Genomic DNA, 20,040 nt, shown 5'->3' with positions numbered 1-20,040 from the left:
ATATTTAATCCCAAAAACTATGAAAACATGTCTGTTTTAATCAAACCAACAATATTCTTATTTGCCAAAGATTACCCAAGTCAGGTGAGCTGCAAAAGTATTTGAGGTAGTTCTTAATTTTCCGAAAGAATACTTCATTTGTATAAGCACTTATTTTTCTTAAAGTCAACAAAATAGAGCTCTTTTATAATTTAATTTTGAAGCATTACAAGGAGATAGAAACTAAGATACCTATATCATACATACAGACATATATAAATGTAAACAGCAACGGATCTTATAGCTTTCATTTAGATTTCTTAGCCATGTTCCGGGTACAATAATATAAAACTCCTGAATTTATTAAAGAATATCTGGATCCAGGCCGGGCGCCGTGGCTCACGCCTGTAATCCCAGCACTTTGGGAGGCCGAGGCGGGCGGATCACAAGGTCAGGAGATCGAGACCATGGTGAAACCCCGTCTCTACTAAAAAATAGAAAAAAATTAGCCGGGCGCAGTGGCGGGCGCCTGTAGTCCCAGCTACTCGGGAGGCTGAGGCAGGAGAATGGCGTGAACCCGGGAGGCGGAGCTTGCAGTGAGCCGAGATTGCGCCACTGCACTCCAGCCTGGGCGACAGAGCGAGACTCCGTCTCAAAAAAAAAAAAAAAAGAATATCTGGATCCAAATTGTTCTTCTGGCCAATGGAACAAGATTTCTTGCCCAGATGGCTAAAGCTTTTGAATAAGATTTGTAAAGGGACTTTTAAGATTTTTTTTCATTTGATTTCTGTAAGGAACCTTATAAAGAGGCAATTTTTTATTCATTTAATCTTTTAGATGCCTCTGTGTACCAATTAAAGAATGCATCCCATTGCTTTTGTGGCATTTTTGAACCTTTCTTTTCTAATGCACCTTGCAAGTGAACAGTTTTATCTAGGTCAAAATTTTCCCTCTGTGGCCACTGTAACTCTTAAGTTGTCCTCAGCAAAGTTAACCCATTTTTCCAAAAATACACATGTTCCTCATAATTATTGCTCATAAAGTTAGCCACTGTCCCAGAAAGTGGTGTCTCAGACTCCTGGAGTCCCAGACTCCTTAGATTTGGAGGAGCTCACTTTCAAAAGGCACCTACCTGAGGCTTTTAACTGGATCCATCTCAGTTAATTATCAGATCTGATTTGCTCCTGGACCCTGTCCTGTCTAAGAATTGTTCAAATAAACTTGGAGAACTCAAAACACAAATTCCTGAAGCTTGGAATCTGAGATAGAACTCACCCATGACCTCCAATTGCTACAAGAGAAAAACTGGCACAGTGAGCCCTGTCAGGTACCCTTACTTGGTCACTCAATGCTCCTGACGGTCACCGGATTTCTACTTCAGATCCCACTTCTGACACCAATCTGTTAAAAGGAAAGCTTTAGGCCAGGTGTGGTGGCTCACGCCTGTAATTCCAGCACTTTGGGAGGCCAAGGTGGATGAATCACCTGAGGTCAGGAGTTCAAGACCAGCCTGGCCAACATGGTGAAACCCCGTCTCTACTAAGAATACAAAAATTAGCCAGGCATGGTGGCAGGCACCTGTGGTCCCAGCTACTCAGGAGGCTGAGGCAGGAGAATTGCTTGAAGCTGGGAGGTGGTGGTTGCAGTGAGCCGAGATCTCACCATTGCACTCCGGCCTGGGGGCCAAGGGCGAGATTCCATCTCAAAAAAAAGAAAAAGAAAAAAGAAAAGCTTTAGACAAATTTAGCAGAGTTCATTTGAAAAAATAAGCAAATCATGAATTGAGCAGCATCCTAAACTAGTAAAGACTCGGCTGGGCATTGTGGCTCACACCTGTAATCCCAGCACTTTGGGAGGCTGAGGCAGGCAGATCACCTGAGGTCAGGAGTTCAAGACCAGCCTGGCTAACATGGTGAAACTCCATTTCTACTAAAAATATAAAATATTAGCTGGGCATGGTGGCACACACCTGTAATCCCAGCTACTCAGGAGGCTAAGGCAGGAGAATGGCTTGAACCCGGGAGGCGGAGGTTGCAGTGGGCCAAGATTACACCATTGCATTCCATCTTGGGCAACAAGAGTGAAACTCCATCTCAAAAAAAAAAAAAAAAAAAAAAAAAAAAAAACCTAAACCAGTAAAGGCTCGAAGAACTCCACCTGACTATGTGGTCAAATAGTACTTACAGACAGAAAAAAAGTAACATATAGAAATAGCCTATTCACAACTTGAAATTTGCCTCATCTGGACAGGTCTAAGCAGTCTGTAGTCTGCGATTGGCTGAAAGCTCAGTTGCAGTGATTGGCTGAGACTCAGCTACTTGTTACAAGAAATTCTCATGTCAGGTTTGTTTACATATTAAGCTGGGTGTGAGTTCACTATGTATGGAGGCAGCTTTAAGCCAAATTTAATCTAATTTAACACCTCCAGCTTGAAAGACAAAACTAAACCAAATCAACAAAGAAACAGAAAAAAGAAAATTCAATGATTTATGTGCATGCATAACTTTGATAAAAATAAAAATGATAATTATTTAAATTGGCAATTAGAAAATAGATAGCTATATCCTCAGGTAACAGATGTCTCTAGGTGGATGAGATTGTGGGTGGTTTTTCTTGTTGTTGATATTTTCTGTGCATCTCTAAAAAACATCTAATGCTTTGCAAAGAGCATAAGAAACAGATTAGTACATTGGTGGCCTTGGAGGAAACAATCTCAATAAAACATGTGTTTATTAATGAATGTATTCCCCCATCCCTTTCCAAAAAAGTTCATAGGTGTAGTTATAGTAAAAAGTAACAGGCAGTCTTGTCAGAGCCAGTAAAGTAACCCACCATCCTGGTTTGCCCAACACCAGGCAGTTTCCCAAGACGCTGGACTTTCAGTGCTAAAACCAGAGACGTCCCATCCATACTGGAAAAGTTGATCACTCTAGTCTGTGTAATTTGCAAAGACTCTCCATATCCCTTGGTTCCTATGAATCTCAAATCCACCCGGTGAGGTCCAGGTGGGTCAGTGGATGGTCACCTCCATTTCAGAAGAGAGGCAGCTAAGGCTCAGGGAAGCTCCCTATCCCTGACCCAGAAAAAGCCTTAAGAGAAAGTGATCTTTTAAACTATGTGCATATATCACTTTGATAAAATTAAAAATTAGTTTTAAAAAAGAGTGAGGGCTGGGCGCGGTGGCTCACCCCTATAATCCCAGCACTTTGGGAGGCCAAGGCCGGCAGATCATGAGATCAAGAGATCGAGACCATGCTGGCCAACATGGTGAAACCCCGTCTCTGCTAAAAATACAAAAAGTAGCTGGGCGTGGTGGTGCGCGCCTGTAGTCCCAGCTACTAGGGAGGCTGAGGCAGGAGAATCGCTTGAACCTGGGAGGTGAAAGTTGCAGTGAGCCAAGATGATACCACTGCACTCCAGCCTGGGCAACAGAGTGAAACTCTATCTCAAAAAAAAAAAAAAAAAAAAAAAAAAAGAGTGGGAATCCAGAATAATAGAAAGAAAATCAGCCTGGGAGGGATGAACTGCAAATCATCCTGGGAGGGATGAACTCCAAAGGACCATGAGGTAACATGGGAGCAGTTTTGCAGGTGTATACAACTGCCAAAACTCACTGATTGTACACTTTAAATGGGCGCAAGTTTTTGTTGCTCTTAAATTATGCCTCAATTAGAGAGAGAGAGAGAGAATATAAGGAAATGGGAGCAGTCATGGCATCCTTGGAGAACTCACACCTGGGATGACAACTTCTCATTTGTGTGTTTGGTCTCTCACCTCCTCACCTGTCTTCCACTCCACCCGTGTCTCTGATGGAACGTCTCTCTAGCTAAGCCATCTTCCTCAAGAGACCCCAATTCTCTGTGGGGCTGCCACAGCACTAAACTGTTCTCTCTGTCCCCAGGACTCCAACCTGTCTGTGCACACAGACAACCCGGACCTCACTCCCTGCTTCCAGAACTCCCTGCTGGCCTGGGTGCCCTGCATCTACCTGTGGGTCGCCCTGCCCTGCTACCTGCTCTACCTGCGGTACCATGGTCGTGGCTACATCATCCTCTCCCACCTGTCCAGGCTCAAGACGGTCAGTGGCCCAGGGATCTCCTACCAATGGGGCTGGGCCCCGGAGATTCTGTTTTTATTTTTTAATTAAATTTAATTAATTAATTAATTAATTAATTTAGAGACAGTCTCACTCTGTAGCCCAGGCTGGAGTGCAGTGGCATGATCTTGGCTCACTACAACCTCTGCCTCCTGGGTTCAAGCGATTCTCCTTCCTCAGCCTCCTGAGTAGCTGGGATTACAGGCATGTGCCACCACACCCAGCTAATTTTTGTATTTTTAGTAGAGATGGGGTTTTGCTGTGTTGGCCAGGCTGGTCTCCAACTCCTGACCTCAGGTGATCTGCCTCCCAAAGTGCTGGGATTGCAGATGTGAGCCACCGTGCCCAGCCAGGGTTCTGCTTTTAATGAGGCCCTTTCCCACCTCCTTGGCTGGACTAGGTTACCCAGTCTCACCTGACCTGCTTGGGGCCATGGGAATGTGACAACTGAGAATATATACAGCCGCTGACATATTCCTCACTTGGGAAAGTTTAAGCAAGTTCAGCAACGCTCTCCCCACCCCAAACAAGCTTCTGGCCAGCTCCATTCCCGGACCTCAGTGCCAGTCCCAGGCAGGTCTGGTAGATTCTGGCAGCTTCAAGTACAAAGACCCCTTCCCAGTGAGGACTGTCCTTGCCTCTGGGGATGAAGATTCCAATCTGTGCTCTCTTCACAGGTCCTGGGCGTCCTGCTGTGGTGCGTCTCCTGGGCGGACCTTTTTTACTCCTTCCATGGCCTGGTCCACGGCCGGGCCCCTGCCCCTGTTTTCTTCATCACCCCCCTGGTGGTGGGGATCACCATGGTCAGTGTGGGGCCCTGGGAAAGTGGATAGGGGAGGTCTCCAGTGGGTTGTGGACTGTGATAAGGAAACTGTGGGCTCTGAAGAGAGGGCTGGACATGTTGGGAGTGGGAAGAAGAAGGGGGTGGCCCCAGAAACTTCTGGTCATGTGGGATGGGGAGAAATGGAGGCAGGTCCAGATGTGTGTGTTCTGCCCGGGCCTCCCTGCCCTCCCTGCACAGCTGCTGGCCACCCTGCTGATACAGTATGAGCGGCTGCAGGGCGTACAGTCTTCAGGGGTCCTCATTATCTTCTGGTTCCTGTGTGTGGTCTGTGACATCATCCCCTTCCGCTCCAAGATCCTTTCAGCCAAGGCAGAGGTAAGGTCGGGGAGAGGGGAACCTGCCAGGTTTAGCCCTGATAGGAGGGTGACCTCAGCGTTCAAAGTCACTGCTGGATCCCAGGTCCCTCCCTGAGGCTTCAAGTACAAACACAATTGTGTTGTTCTCCACTTGCCGCATTTCTACCTGGAAGCAGGCTGAGGAGGGGCATCAGTGTAACACAGGAATGAGCAAAGATGCCACCACTGTTGGACCGTCATGTGAGGGTAGGGGGCTGTTCCACAGCACCCACCCAGCAAGTGCAATGTCTGACGTGGGTGTCAGTCAGTGTCCCTGTAATGAACACATGTGTGCAGACATGTGTGAAGAGTTCTGGTTTACCTAGAGGTCCCATTAGCACGTTCCCTTCCTTTCTTCCTGCCTCCTTCAGTTCCTGGCCTTCCTCTTGATCTTCAGTGGCTGTGATGTTGGGCTGGTGGGATGGAACACTGCAGGCCAACTAGTGCCTCCCATTTCTCCATCTCAGCGGGAAGCAGGCAAGGAGAGTAGCTAAGAACATAGGCCCTGAACAACCCAATTGCTCCCCGTGTGGACTCGGGCGGGTCGCTGAAACCTTTGGAGCCTCATTTCCTTAACTGCAGAAAGGGCATCATGGGCTGTCCTGCCTATAGGCTGGTGTCCCAGTTAGACAAGGTCATGTAGGTAAGGTGCTGGCACCACACCTGGCACAGGTGACACACCTGGTCCTCGCTGAACCAGAGCCCCCTTGTGATCCTTCCCCATCTCTCAGAGTCCTCTGAGTGGGGACCTGGAGGCCCCCAGGTACCGCCTTCTGCCCCAGAGGAGCCTGATGCCCCAAGGGACTCTGCAGGGCAGGGGCTGCAGGCCCAGGCTTTTCCAATGCTTCTGACACCGCTCCACTCTCCCACCCAGGGCGAGATCTCAGACCCCTTCCGCTTCACCACTTTCTACATCCACTTTGCCCTGGTACTGTGTGCCCTCATCTTGGCCTGCTTCAGGGAGAAACCTCCATTTTTCTCCACAAAGAATGTCGACCCTGTGAGTTTGCCATGGAGGGTGCGGGGGCTCCACAGCTCAGTCTTCAGCCCAGCTCTGACCAGCAGCCCCAAACCCCTCTAAGCTCCTTTCAAAGTGGGAGAGAGGTCATCTCCACCATCTGTAAACTGGGGCTTGGAGCAGGAAGGAACAAGGGTCCCCTCCATTTCCCTACTCTGCTTTGAGAGGGCGGTGGGCACTCCTGATTCCCCCATCCTATTCTCTCGCCTTCTAGAACCCCTACCCCGAGACCAGCGCTGGCTTTCTCTCCCGCCTGTTTTTCTGGTGGTTCACAAAGTGAGTTGGCTCTTCCACCAGCCTGGGCCAGAGGGAGGGGAGGGATGGAAGGTGAGATGGAAGAAGGGAGCAGGCCAGCAGTTTAGGGACCTGGCTGGCCACCTACCCCACCCCCCACTGCAGTGGGCACAGGTCACATGAGGTTGGGGAAGTGGTCTGGGAGGGCGGCCGAATGCAGAGGCCTGGCCTGGCCCAGCACCACCCCCAGGCTACAGGCCAGCTCTGCATCTGGCAGGCTGCGGGGACAGGCCCAGGAGGCTAGAAGAAGACTATCATTAGTTCTGAGCTCTTCTGTTTGTGATAAACTTGCAGCCTGTCATCTCCTTGGCTGCCCCTCAGAGCGGCTTGAGCAGGATAATTGTGTCTGTGACCTGGGTGACTGCTCATTAACCCCACAGCACTGAGGAAGCACCCGAGGCTGGGGCCGAATCTCCCAGGCCTTGTCCTCACCCAGGGCCCCAGCCAGAGTGGATTCCATCACCAGGGCCTGCGGTGGAGAAGAGATTGGGCACCTGGGGAGGAGGAGGAGAAGGGGGTAGTGGTAGGAACTTAGGAGGGACAGCCAGTGACCTCCAGCCTGTTCACTGAGGAAATGAAGGAGACACCTTTCATGGTCACAGTGCCCGAGGGGGACCCTCCTTTCTGGAGACCCTGGGGCCCTGGAGACACTGACCCTTGGCTCCAGGCTGCTAAACCCTGACCCTCTGCGGGGCTGCCTGCGGGCTTCACCTCTCCGCAGAATGGCCATCTATGGCTACCGGCATCCCCTGGAGGAGAAGGACCTCTGGTCCCTGAAGGAGGAGGACAGATCCCAGATGGTGGTGCAGCAGCTGCTGGAGGCATGGAGGAAGCAGGAAAAGCAGACGGCACGGTGAGGCCCTCCCCCTGCCCGCAGCCCCACCACCCAGCCCCTTCGCTTACCCCAGGTCTCCTGCAGATGACGCTGGTAGACCTGGGAGGGTGGCATTCCTGGGGTGGGGAGCAGAGCAGGACCAGGTGATTTCTTGACAGCCTCAGGACCATTCTATGGGAAGCTTAGGCCTGGAAGGGGCTAGTTCTCCCAGCTCTGGTGGGGGCAGGAGAATGGCTGGCAGTTTGGAGCACCTACTCCATCCCAGATCCCATCCTAAGCATATAAATGAACTCACTTAATTTTTCTTTTTTTTTTTTTTTTTTTTTTTTGAGACGGAGTCTTGCTCTGTCGCCCAGGCTGGAGTGCAGTGGCCGGATCTCAGCTCACTGCAAGCTCCGCCTCCCAAGTTCATGCCATTTTCCTGCCTCAGCCTCCCGAGTAGCTGGGACTACAGGCGCCCGCCACCTCGCCCGGCTAGTTTTTTGTATTTTTTAGTAGAGACGGGGTTTCACCGTGTTAGCCAGGATGGTCTCGATCTTCTGACCTCGTGATCCGCCCGTCTCGGCCTCCCAAAGTGCTGGGATTACAGGCTTGAGCCACCGCGCCCGGCCTTTAATTTTTCAACAGCCCTAAAAGGTAGGTTCTAGTGTCGCTGTGTTACAGATGGGGGCAATGGGGCTGGGCATGATGGCCCACACCTGTAATCCCAACACTTTGGGATGCCAAGGCAGGAGGATTGCTTGAGTCCAGGAGTTCAAGATGAGCCTGGGCAATATAGTGAGACCTGGTCTCTACAAAAAGTAAACAAAATGAGCCGGGCATGGTGGCATGCACCTGTAATCCCAGCGACTTGAGAGGCTGAGGTGGGAGGATCATTTGAGCCTGAGAGGTCAAGGCTGCAGTGAGCTGAGATTGTGCCACTGTACTCCAGTCTGGGCAATAGAGTGAGACCTTATCTCAACAACAACAGAAACAGATGGAGACACCGAAGCACAGAAATGTAACAGAGGACCTCCCAGGGTCCCCAAGTTGGTGGTGACAGAACTGGAATCCACATGGACCTGGTTGGCCCCAGAGGTCCTCCTCATGTCACTGCACTACCTTGACTGACTGAAAGGGCTGATTCCAGGGTCAGGAGCCAGCATACCCCTGCTGAATTCTGCCTCCTGCTGTCTGGAGGCAGGGGCTGAATGAGATGATCTTCCCCTGAGGGGTCTTCCCACCGGCAGCCTCCCATCAAGGACCACAAACCTGTCTCTGGCCAACTGCCTCGTCAAGAGAGCTGGGGCTCAGCATCATCCTTCCCCACCCAATTCTGACCCCAGGATTGAACCCTCCCTCCTCCCATCCACAATCCAGGCCTAGGAGTTCAATGTTTGCTCAGCCTGGAGCTTCTGGTTGTCACCAGCTGTTGGAGGAAACTGGGCCTGGGCGTGGTTAGCAGTATCCTGACTTTCATAGCCTGGAGCCTCCAGGAAGACCTACGGGCCCCCAGGCTGCCTGCTGCACCCCCTCTCAGTCCCTCCATGCCACTCCACCCACTTCCTGTTCAGCTGCCCAGTGGCTGTGCCACCAGCCATCCTCGATCTTATCTCCCCTTCCCTCTTGGCATTCTCCCTGGAGCCAGCACTGGGGAGGCAGGGAGAGGGCCAGACGCAGGAGGATAGCTGGGTTTTAGAGCCTTGTGGTAGCCACCCCTTCAGATGCCCTCTGGCAGCTGAGGACAGAGTCACTTGTGCAATTCTTATGCTGTCTCTCCCCCTCCCAGCTCTGAGAGCCAAGAAAACAGCTCCCTCCTCCTCCTCACTCCTAGCCAACCCAGCCTAGCCCTTGGCTTCCTGGAGCCCCCGTCCCCATTCCTAACCCACTGCTTCTTCCTCCCCGGACCAGACACAAGGCTGCAGCAGCACCTGGGAAAAACGCCTCCAGCGAGGACGAGGTGCTGCTGGGTGCCCGGCCCAGGCCCCGGAAACCCTCTTTCCTGCGGGCCCTGCTGGCCACCTTCGGCTCCAGCTTCCTCATCAGCGCCTGCTTCAAGCTGATCCAGGACCTCCTGTCCTTCATTAATCCGCAGCTGCTCAGGTCTGTCCACCCTCCGGCTCACTACAGCCCTACCCTGGGCAGCAGGGCTGGCTGGCTGGCCCAGAGGAAGGAACAACGTACAGTGAAAAGAACCCCAGACCAGGAACCAGGGAGGCTAGCTCCACTTTCCATATGACCCTTGGCAAGAGGCATTGCCTGACTTGTTTCCTCACTCACATTCAACTTAGAATTGCTGTGCATATCCTATGTGCCAGGCACCCTGGTGCGTACGTTAACAAGCATTGGGTCTTTAAACCTTCCCAACAATCCTATGCGAAATTGCCCCATTCCCATGTCACAAATGAGAAAGCAGGAACTCAGAAAGGTGAACTGACTTGGCCAAGGGCACACAGCAAAGAAGGAATCGGGTCTGAGTCTAGGACTCTGAGCTCCGACTGCGGTGCTCTGTCCTCACCATTAGGCTTTAACATCTGTCTCCGGAGTGGCTTGGACTAGAATGAGCTCTCGAATGAGAGGGTGGGAAGGATAGCTGCAGGGAGCTGAGTCCCCACCTCCTTGCCCCTCTGTGCATGCATTAATTTGTTCGGCAAACACTTATTGAACCTCCAGGGTACCAGAATGGTGCTTGATGCTAGGGATCTGAGGTCAGTAAGACAGGGTCCTGAGGTCTTATGGGAGAAACCAGCGGGTAAATCAATTAGAATTCAGTGGGGGACGGAAGTGTTCTCAGGTGTCTGGAAAACCCCCGGAGGGGCAAAGAAGCCAGCCTGGGATGGAGCAGGGAGCGCCCACTGGCTCGGGAGATCAAAAAAATTTGGAGAGACAAGTAGGTGAAGAAATAGGAGAAAGTTCAGCCTCAGCTTAGTCACAAAGCCCTGAAACAGCATGACTCAGGTGTTTCTGAGTGGCAGAGGAAATGGCAACGAGAGGGAGGGGCAGGAAAACAGAGAGAGGGAGAGCTAAGGATATCCTTGAAAGATCTGAGCCAGGGAGGGGCATCTGGCTTCAAGGATCTCCTGCCAGGAGTGTGGGGGATGTAGGGCAGGGTGGCTGGATGGAAGCGGGCCAACCCGGTCAGATGGAGTCCAGGCCAGGAATGAGACAAGCATCCAGGAGCTATTCGGGAGATGGGCGTGTGTGCCAGAGAGACAGAGGAGTGCCAGGCAACCTGGGTGCTGGCCGGGGTAACTGGAGGATGATGGATCTTCTGCTGAGATGATGGGCTCAGTGAGAGGAGGAAGCTGGGCGTGGGGCAAGGTGGTGGATGGAGTCTGGTCACGTTGGGCCAGCTAGCTGGAAGTCAGACTCTTGAGTCCAAGAGTTTGAGACCGGCCTGAGCAACATAGCAAGACCCTGTCTTTACAAAAAACAAAAAGTTAAAATATTAGCCAGGCCTGGTGGCATACGCCTAGAGTCAGTTCTAGCTACTCAAGAGGCTGAGGTGGGAAGACTGCTTGAGCCTGAGAGGTTGAGGCTGCCATGAGCTGTGATGGCGCCACTGTACTCGAGTCTAGGTGACAGAGAGAGACCCTGTCTTAAAAAAAAAAAAGAGAGAGAGAGAGAGAGAAAGAGAGACACCAGTCACTGGGCACTGGTCTGGGGCCACGGGGGCCCACCCTACTCCAATATGACCTCCTCACCAAATGAGGCCACCTTCACAGATACCAGGGGTTGGGAGCTGAACATATCTTTTTGGAAGACACAACTCAAGCTATCACAGAAGGGGAGGCCTGGCTATAATTATGGCTGGAGGGCTCCATGGGGTCGACAGAAGAGTGTCCCAACGATGAAGAGACTCGGTCATGTCAATAGGTGAAGGTGTAGAGCTTCCAGCAGAGGTGGCCAAGATGAAGCTCAGTGGCAGAGGGGGCAACAGCACAGCAAGTTCCTGAGGAGGCAGAGGAAGGCCAGGGCTCGAGGGCAGGGACATCCTCCGACAGCCTGAGCACCAGAAAAAGGAGAACAAGCCACAGGAGGGCAGTTCGTGGGTGGCAAGGAGTTTGTGAGTGGCAGGGAGTCCTCAATGGATGGCTAAGCAAGAAGGCAGGTAGCTGCTGAGAGGGGTGGGAGGCTGGGACAGGCCTGAAGGGAAAAGAAGAGAGGTGAAGAAGGCCCCAAGATCGGGGGCAGATTAGGGACCCAGAGAAGGTCCCTAGGCAGTGCTGGGGGCCACTGAGGTTGGAAAGGTGGATTTGTGCGGTGAGAGTCTTTGTGGTCATATGGCAGAATCTAGAGCCCCCAGCAGCCTAGGAGAAGGAGCAGGGAAGTCCAATCAAGGGAAACGTGGCATTTCTTCCCGCCATATGTCAGGAGGTAAGAAGGCAGGCAGGTGAGGCTGGTGGTGAGAGCGTGATAGGTAGGGTGTGCAGCAGAGTCCGTGGTGCATAGAGAAGGAGGCGAAGGCAGAGTGGAGCTAGGACGTCATGGTCTTGAGGCAGTACTGGGTTGGCCCTCCCTGGCCCAAGGGGTTGGAGGGGGTGGAGGTTTCAGAGGCCGGGGGTGCAGTGGAGACTGTGGGTAAGAGCAAAGGGCAGCAGAGGAGGGAGCAGCCATGGGGAGAGCACTGCTCACCTCACCCCTCTCTCCTCCCCACAGCGTCCTGATCAGGTTTATCTCCAACCCCACGGCCCCCTCCTGGTGGGGCTTCCTGGTGGCTGGGCTGATGTTCCTGTGTTCCATGATGCAGTCGCTGATCTTACAACAGTATTACCACTGCATCTTCGTGACTGGGCTGAAGTTTCGTACTGGGATCATAGGTGTCATCTATAGGAAGGTCAGCTGGAGCAGGACCCAGGGGAGAGGCTGGCCCTGGGCAGCTTGCAAGAGGCTCGCAACCAAGTCTACCCATCTACTGTCTACCTGCAGGCTCTGGTTATCACCAATTCAGTCAAACGTGCGTCCACTGTGGGGGAAATTGTCAACCTCATGTCAGTGGATGCCCAGCGCTTCATGGACCTTGCCCCCTTCCTCAACCTGCTGTGGTCAGCACCCCTGCAGATCATCCTGGCGATCTACTTCCTCTGGCAGGTAACTCTCCAACCCTGACCTCTGCCCCCTCCTCTGACCTTGCTGCAGAAGTGGCAAGAGAGGATTATTCTGGAACTGGGCACGTGGCACATGCTTGTAGGCCCAGCTACTCAGACGGCTGAGGCAGGAGGATCACTTGAGCCCAAGAGTTCTGGCTGCAGTGCGCCACGATTGTGCCTGCGAATAGCCACCGCACTCCAGCCTAGGCAACACAGCAAGACCTTGTATCTAAAAAGAAAGAAAAAAAACGGAAAAAAAAAACAAAAAAAGAAAGAAAGAGGGTTATTCTGGGTTAGCAGAGGGGATATAGAATTGACACAAGAGCTGGCCAGGCACGGTGGCTCATGCCTGTAATCCCAGCATTTTGGGAGGCCAAGACAGGTGGATCACAAGGTCAGGAGTTTAAGACCAGCCTGGCCAGGATGGTGAAACCCTGTCTCTACTAAAAATACAAAAATTAGCCAGATGCGGTGGTGGGTGCCTGTAGTCACAGCTACTCAGGAGGCTGAGGCAGGATAGTCGCTTGAACCCGGGAGGCAGAGGTTGCAGTGAGCTGAGATCGTGCCACTGCACTCTAGCCTGGGTGACAGAGCAAGACTCTGTCTCAAAAAAAAAAAAAAAAAGAATTGACACAAGAGCTTCCCTAGGCATTGGTGGGGATGGAAGAATAGGATTTCGAGGATGCTGATGTCTGCAACGGGATCTTCCCAACATCTGTTACTATCCTTCCCGCAGAAGCCAGGGAGGAAAGAAAGACTTGGAGGGAGGTGGGTGTAACTCTGGCTGTCATCGTCTATATTTGCCTTCTGTATGTCTGGACACCCTTCTATGTCTACTGTCTATCCCTGTCGTCGTTCTCTAATGGCTGGCTGCTTCTACAAATGTTGTGGTCATTCTGAATTTCTGTTTGGCCAACCGCCATCTTTTGCTTCCTGCCCATCTACACATTTCAAGTCAACAGGCCTCTGTGTGTCTGTTGGGTTCTCTCTGTAGACTTTGGTAATCTGTCCCTATGTGTCATCTATCCACCGGTGTCTCCTCAGAACCTAGGTCCCTCTGTCCTGGCTGGAGTTGCTCTCATGGTCTTACTGATTCCACTCAACGGAGCTGTGGCTGTGAAGATGCGTGCCTTCCAGGTAGGTGCTGTCCGGGGTGCATCCTCCTGCCTGGGGCACCTGGCTGGCTGCCTGGGGGAAGGTGTCCACTAACCTTGGGGCCTCCCAGCTACCTTGCTTCCTGAGTATGGATGGCTACTAGCCACTTGCAGAAACCATAGCTTGCTCTTCCCTCACAACTCTCAGAGGGTTTTACTGACATTCTCATTTTGTAGCAGAAGAACCAATGCTTAGAGAAATAATGGCAGTCCAGAATCAGGCAGGGCTGGGACTTGAACCTGAGTATCCTGGTCTAATGATGAGTTTTCCCACTGCACTGTGCTAAACATGAATAGCCAGTCACTCAGTCCACTATTTGCAAACATTTATTAAAGTATATTTTGTCTTTTTTTTTGAGACAGAGTCTCTCTTGGTCACCCAGGCTGGAATGCAGTGGCATGATCTTGGCTCACTGCAACCTCTGCCTCCTGGGTTCAAGTGATCCTCCCGCCTCAGCCTCCCTAGTAGCTGGGACTACAGGCACATGCCACCCGGCTCATTTTTTTTTTTTTCAGTAGAGATGGGGTTTCACCATGTTGGCCAGGCTGCTCTCAAACTCCTGACCTCAGGTGATCCATTAATCTTAACCTCCCAAAGTGCTGGGATTACAGGTATGAGCCATCATACCTGGCCTATTGAAGTCTAGTAGCTTCCCACTGCCCATAGGAAAAATGACAAACTCCCTAAGAATACTCAGCAGGCTTCTGCTTAACCTTGCAAGTCCTCACCCCCTGGGGAATGGCCAAGTTCCAGCCTGTCTGGCCTTCTTTCTTTTCTCCATAGCACCAAGCTCAGGGTACCTCTAGGGGCCACCACGTATACTGTTCCCTCTGCCTGGAATGCTTGTCATCCCCCTCCTTGCCTGCCTAACTCCTTTCCTTCCCTTACCTTTCGTCATTAAAGTCACTTCCTCGGCTGGGCACGGTGACTCATGCCTGTAATCCCAGAGCTTTGGGAGGCCGAGGCAGGTGGATCACCTGAGGTTGGCAGATTGAGACCAGCCAGACCAACATGGAGAAATCCTGTTTCTACTAAAAATACAAAATTAGCCGGGTGTGGTGGCACATGCCTGTAATCCCAGCTACTCTGGAGTCTGAGGCAGGAGAATCCCTTGAACCCGGGAGGCGGAGGTTGCAGTGAGCCTAGATTGTGCCATTGCACTCCAGCCTGGGCAACGAGAGCGAACCTCCATCTCAAAAAAAAAAAAAAAAAAAGTAGCTTCCTCCAGAGGCCCACCCTGACTGCCCAGTCTCAGTCTAAGGTAGTTTCCCTGCCACCACCTCATTACTTTCTTACAGGATCCTGTGATTTCCCATCAGAACACACATAATGATCAATAATTAAGCATTTATTCAGACCATTGCTTATTGTATGCCTCCCCCATCAGACCATCAGCTGTATGATGGCAGGGACCTTGTCTGAATTCACTGTGACAAATTCCACATGTAGCCCATAGCCTGGCACATAGTAGGCACTCCATAAATGGGGGTTGAATGAATACATTAATCTGGTGTGCCACACCTTGGGCTAAGGTCTCGGAGAACAAAGAGAAATAAACAGCCCATCCCCTCAGGAAGTTCACAGTCTGATTAGAGAAACATATGTAAAGGAATGGTTATGGAACAAAAGGAAAGTGCAATGTGCTTTAGAAACCCAGGGAAGGGGACCAGGTGTGGTGGCTCACACCTGTAATCCCAGCACTTGGGGAGGCCAAGGTGGGAGGATCACATGAGGCCAGAAGTTTGAAACCAGCATGGACAACATAGTGAGACCTTGTCTCTACAAAAAAATTTAAAAATTAGCTGGGCATGGTGGTTCATGCCTGTAGTTCCAGCTACTCAGGAAGCTGAGACAGGAGGATCAAAGGAGCCCAGGAGTTTGAGGCTGCAGTGAGCTATGATAGTACCGCTGCAGTCCAGCCTGGGCAACACAGTGAGACGCCATCTCTAAAATAAACAGTTATAGCAATAAGAAGAAGAAGAAAAAGAAGAAGTAGGAGAAGAAACCCAGGGCAGGGGACAGAGGATGCTGCCTGGGGAGGCCAGTGCAGTGGCACTGAGGGTGGAGCTGGATCTCGTCAGGCAGAGGACACGGGGAGGCAGTGGCCATGCATTCCAGGCCAAGGCACAGCACAGGCCCAGCAAGGAGGTGTGAGAAGGAATAGTGGGCAGCGTGGAATGGCTGCAATGAATAAGATTGGACGGAAGGTAGGACCCTGTGGGCAGGAGGTCAGGGGAGGGAGCAGGTGTGCCACTGCCACTCTTTCTGCCCGCACAGGTAAAGCAAATGAAATTGAAGGACTCACGCATCAAGCTGATGAGTGAGATCCTGAATGGCATCAAGGTGCTGAAGCTGTACGCCTGGGAACCCAGCTTCCTGAAGCAGGTGGAGGGCATCAGGCAGGGTGAGCTCCAGCTACTGCGCACTGCGGCCTACCTCCACGCCATATCCACCTTCACCTGGATGTGCACCCCCTTCCTGGTGAGGCTCGGCACTGGGCTGGGCCCCTGCCTCCAGGGTTCTAGGTGCCCAGGCATGGCCGGGGCTCACTGGACTCCACCCTGACACCACCCCCGTGCTGCTCAGGTGACCCTAATCACCCTCTGGGTGTATGTGTATGTGGACCCAAACAATGTGCTGGACGCCGAGAAGGCCTTCGTGTCTGTGTCCTTGTTTGATATCTTAAGACTTCCCCTCAACATGCTGCCCCAGTTAATCAGCAACCTGACTCAGGTAACCCTGGGGAGGGCTGGGGGCTCTTCTGGAGTTGGAACAGGTTGTTGGGGTCAGGGAAGGGTCATTTAGGGCAAGGGATAATCACGGGGAGTTACTGGATTCAGGGAAGGTCGTTAGCATTATGAAGAGCTTTTCAAGGTTGAATGAGGTCATTAAGGTCAGGGGTCAATTGGAGTCACAGGTGGTCAGGTCAGGTCTCTAGAAACCCGAGTTCTGTAGATAGCCTCCTGTTACCAGCCTGGACTTTCTCTTTGGGCAGTGGGAACCATGGAAGACTCAGTTGTGGGAGGGACACCAGTGCTAGCGTCTGGGCCCTCAGGGGGTCCTGCCTAGCCCAGGACGCTGGGGACAGGGTGCGGGTAGGGGTTGGGGGTTGCGAAAGTACAATCTCTAGGGCTGACTCACATCCTCCTGCAGGCCAGTGTGTCTCTGAAACGGATCCAGCAATTCCTGACTCAAGATGAACTGGACCCCCAGTGTGTGGAAAGAAAGACCATCTCCCCAGGTCTAGAGAGCCCCTGCCTGGGCTGCCTGCCTCAGTCCTAACCCCAGAAAAACCTCTGTTTCAAGCTTTTCCATTGTTCTCTCCTGACCCCTTTTCTTCTTCCTCTCTTCACATCTGCTTTGACTCTGTGACCTCCTTCTCCCTTTTCTGGGTTCTCTGCTCTCCTCTGCCCTTCCCCACAGGGCTCCCCACATCCCTTTCTTCCTCCCTTCTCCCGAGGATCCCTTCCCCATGGCCCAGGCTCATCCCCTGTCCTCCTTTCCCCTGCCCCCCAGCCTCCCTGCCGGCTACCCCATCCCTTGGGCTCCCTCCCTGATCCTGCCCACTTTGGTCCTCTCAGGCTATGCCATCACCATACACAGTGGCACCTTCACCTGGGCCCAGGACTTGCCCCCCACCCTGCACAGGTACCAGCTTCTCCCACTACCTTCCCAGCTGCCCACAGTGGGCCGGAAGTTCAGATCAATAGCAGCACCCTGCAAAGCCTTTGACCAAGAATGCAGGAAGAGCTTCAGCTTGCCAGGGTGGTGTCTGGAAGGGAGGAGGGCTTGGTTCTCCAGGTGGAGGGTTGGAGACCAAAATCCTGATCCCTGTCTCTAACTGGCCTCCTGGGGTCCTTGCCCCCAGCCTAGACATCCAGGTCCCGAAAGGGGCACTGGTGGCCGTGGTGGGGCCTGTGGGCTGTGGGAAGTCCTCCCTGGTGTCTGCCCTGCTGGGAGAGATGGAGAAGCTAGAAGGCAAAGTGCACATGAAGGTGAGAGAGGCAGGGGCTCCTGGGCAGGGTGTGAGGCTCAGCCAGGCCTTGGGCAAGCCCCGAGGTAAATTTCTTCTGTGGCCAGGGCTCTGTGGCCTACGTGCCCCAGCAGGCATGGATCCAGAACTGCACTCTTCAGGAAAACGTGCTTTTCGGCCAAGCCCTGAACCCCAAGCGCTACCAGCAGGCTCTGGAGGCCTGTGCCTTGCTAGCTGACCTGGAGATGCTGCCTGGTGGGGACCAGACAGAGATTGGAGAGAAGGTACGGAGTCTTCTTCTATCCCTAAGGGGCTAGTCCACAGAGCTGCCTGCCTCAACCTAGCCCAGGTCCATATATTCATCCCTTCGTTCACACACTGGTGTAACGTTATACCCAACTCTGTGCCAGGCACTGAGGAAACAGATCTATTAGCAAATCTGTTTAGTGAACAAGTAGGGGCTACTGAATATTCTAGGAGCCAGGCTGAAGGCCTGTGCAGGGTACAGGGAGGGCGCAGCAGGGAGCCTACATAAGGAAGAGCATCACCTTTTTTTTTCCTTTCTGAGATAAGGCCTCACTCTGTTACCTAGGATGGAGTGCTGTGGTGAGATCATGGCACGCTGCAGCTTGGAACTCCTGGGCTCCAGTGATCCTTTAGCCTCAGCCTCCCGAGTAGCTGGGACCACAGGCACATGCCACCATACTCAGCTAAACTTTAATTTTTTTTTTTTTTTAGAGATAGCATCTTGCCATGTCGCCCAGGCTGGCCTTGAACTCCTGGGCTCAGGAGATCCTTCCACCTTGTCCTGCCAGAGTACTGGGATTACAGGCATAAGCTGCTGCACCTGGCTGAGCATCACTTTTTTTTTTCTGGACAGAGCCTTGCTCTGTCACCCAGGCTGGAGTGCAGTGGTGTGATCATGGCTCACTGCAACCTCCACCTCCCGGGTTCAAGCAATTCTCATGTCTCAGCCACCCGAGTAGCTGGGATTACAGGTGTGCACCCCCACACTTGGCTAATTTTTGTATTTTTAGTAGAGACGGGGTTTTGCCATGGTGGCCAGTCTGGTCTTGAACTCCTGGCTTCAAGTGATTCCCCTGCCTCAGCCTCTCAAAGTACTGGAATTACAGGTATGAACACCACGCCCAGCCTTGAGCATCACTTTTGAGCTCAGTTTTAACAACTGAGGATGAGTTGCTTATCATTTATCTATTCATTCATTCACCATATATTTATTAAGCACCCACTCTATTCTGGGAAATAGTATACAGTAGTGAATACTAAAATACCAGGCTAAAATCTCTACCTTCATATAGCTCACATTCTTGTGGCAGGAAGAGATAATAAGAAAGATAAACAAGTACAATATATAATATGTTAGATAAATGCTCAGTGGGACAAATAAAGCAGGGAAGGAATACAGGAATGCCCGCAGGGTTAAATTATTGAGGTAGCTTGGGAAATCCTCACTGAGAATCAGAGAACTCAACAAAGAGACCAAGTGAGCCTCGTCAGGAGCCAGGAAGCTCTGTCTGGGGCCACGGAACCCTATGTGGGATCTTGGGAGTTCTCTGGCATGACTGGGGGTTGGGAAATGGAGGGAAAAGATAAGGAGAGGCAGAACCCTGATTACCTTGGTTAAGATTTTGGCCTTTACGCTAAAAAACGTGGAACATTGGGGAAAGTTTGGGGCTTTGCTTTTTAATTATTTTTAACTGTGGTAAAACACACATAACATAAACTATATCATCTTGCCAGGCATGGTGGCTCCCAGTACTCTGGGAGGCTGAGGCGGGTGTATCATTTGAGGTCAAGAGTTCAAGGCCAGCCTGGCTAACATGATAAAACCCTATCTCTACTAGAAATACAAAAAAATTAGCCAAGTGTGATGGCATGTGCCTGTAGTCCCAGCTACTCAGGAGGCTGAGGCAGGAGAATTGCGTAAGCCCAGGAGGCAGAGGTTGCAGTGAACTGAGATTGATTGTATCACTGCATTCCAGCCAGGGTGACAGAGAGAGACTCTGTCTCAAAAAAAAAAAAAAACTTAATCATTTTTCAGCGTACAGTTCAACAGTGTTAAGTACATTTACATTGCTGTGCAACCAATCTCCAGAACCCTTTCATCTTGCAAAACTAAAACTGCGCCTACTAAGCAACTCCTTATTCCCCACTGCCTCTAGCCCCAGTAACCACCATTCTATTTTCTGTTCCTAGGAATTTGACTACTTAGTATCTTAGTCCATTTTCTATTGCTTATAAGAGAATGCCTGAAACTAGGTAATTTATAAAGAAAAGAAATGTATTTTGTGCAGTTATGGAGACTGAGGAGTCCACAGTCCAGGGGCTGCCTCTGGAGACGGCCTCCTTGTTAGCGGGGAGTCTGCAGAGTCCCAAGGCCACACAGGGCATCCCATGGCAAGGGGACCAAGCATGCTAGCT

At 51.7% G+C, this 20,040-nt stretch overlaps 1 protein-coding gene across 3 annotated transcripts in view; it reads left to right on the top strand.

The window, feature by feature from the left end:
- ABCC3 (ATP binding cassette subfamily C member 3) overlaps positions 1-20,040 on the top strand; it is a 57,120-nt gene that overhangs the window by 17,449 nt on the left and 19,631 nt on the right. For 2 of the 3 annotated variants that reach the window (XR_005238739.2, XM_008011502.3), the window contains exons 2-17: positions 3,881-4,057; positions 4,753-4,878; positions 5,097-5,234; positions 6,129-6,254; positions 6,487-6,548; positions 7,288-7,419; positions 9,292-9,483; positions 12,040-12,217; positions 12,310-12,471; positions 13,515-13,607; positions 15,903-16,106; positions 16,212-16,358; positions 16,779-16,866; positions 17,207-17,273; positions 17,494-17,620; positions 17,706-17,882. Coding sequence is in view for 2 of the 3 variants with exons in the window: in XM_008011502.3 (XP_008009693.3) it covers positions 3,881-4,057; positions 4,753-4,878; positions 5,097-5,234; positions 6,129-6,254; positions 6,487-6,548; positions 7,288-7,419; positions 9,292-9,483; positions 12,040-12,217; positions 12,310-12,471; positions 13,515-13,607; positions 15,903-16,106; positions 16,212-16,358; positions 16,779-16,866; positions 17,207-17,273; positions 17,494-17,620; positions 17,706-17,882 (2,196 nt within the window). In the remaining variant the exon portion in view is untranslated. The remainder of the gene's footprint in view (positions 1-3,880; positions 4,058-4,752; positions 4,879-5,096; positions 5,235-6,128; positions 6,255-6,486; positions 6,549-7,287; positions 7,420-9,291; positions 9,484-12,039; positions 12,218-12,309; positions 12,472-13,514; positions 13,608-15,902; positions 16,107-16,211; positions 16,359-16,778; positions 16,867-17,206; positions 17,274-17,493; positions 17,621-17,705; positions 17,883-20,040) is intronic. The other variant, XM_008011501.3, reaches the window with a different exon arrangement.

This window comes from Chlorocebus sabaeus, chromosome 16 (assembly GCF_047675955.1).
Source record: "Chlorocebus sabaeus isolate Y175 chromosome 16, mChlSab1.0.hap1, whole genome shotgun sequence".
NCBI lineage: Eukaryota > Metazoa > Chordata > Mammalia > Primates > Cercopithecidae > Chlorocebus > Chlorocebus sabaeus.
This window is presented reverse-complemented; position numbering and strand designations above follow the sequence as displayed.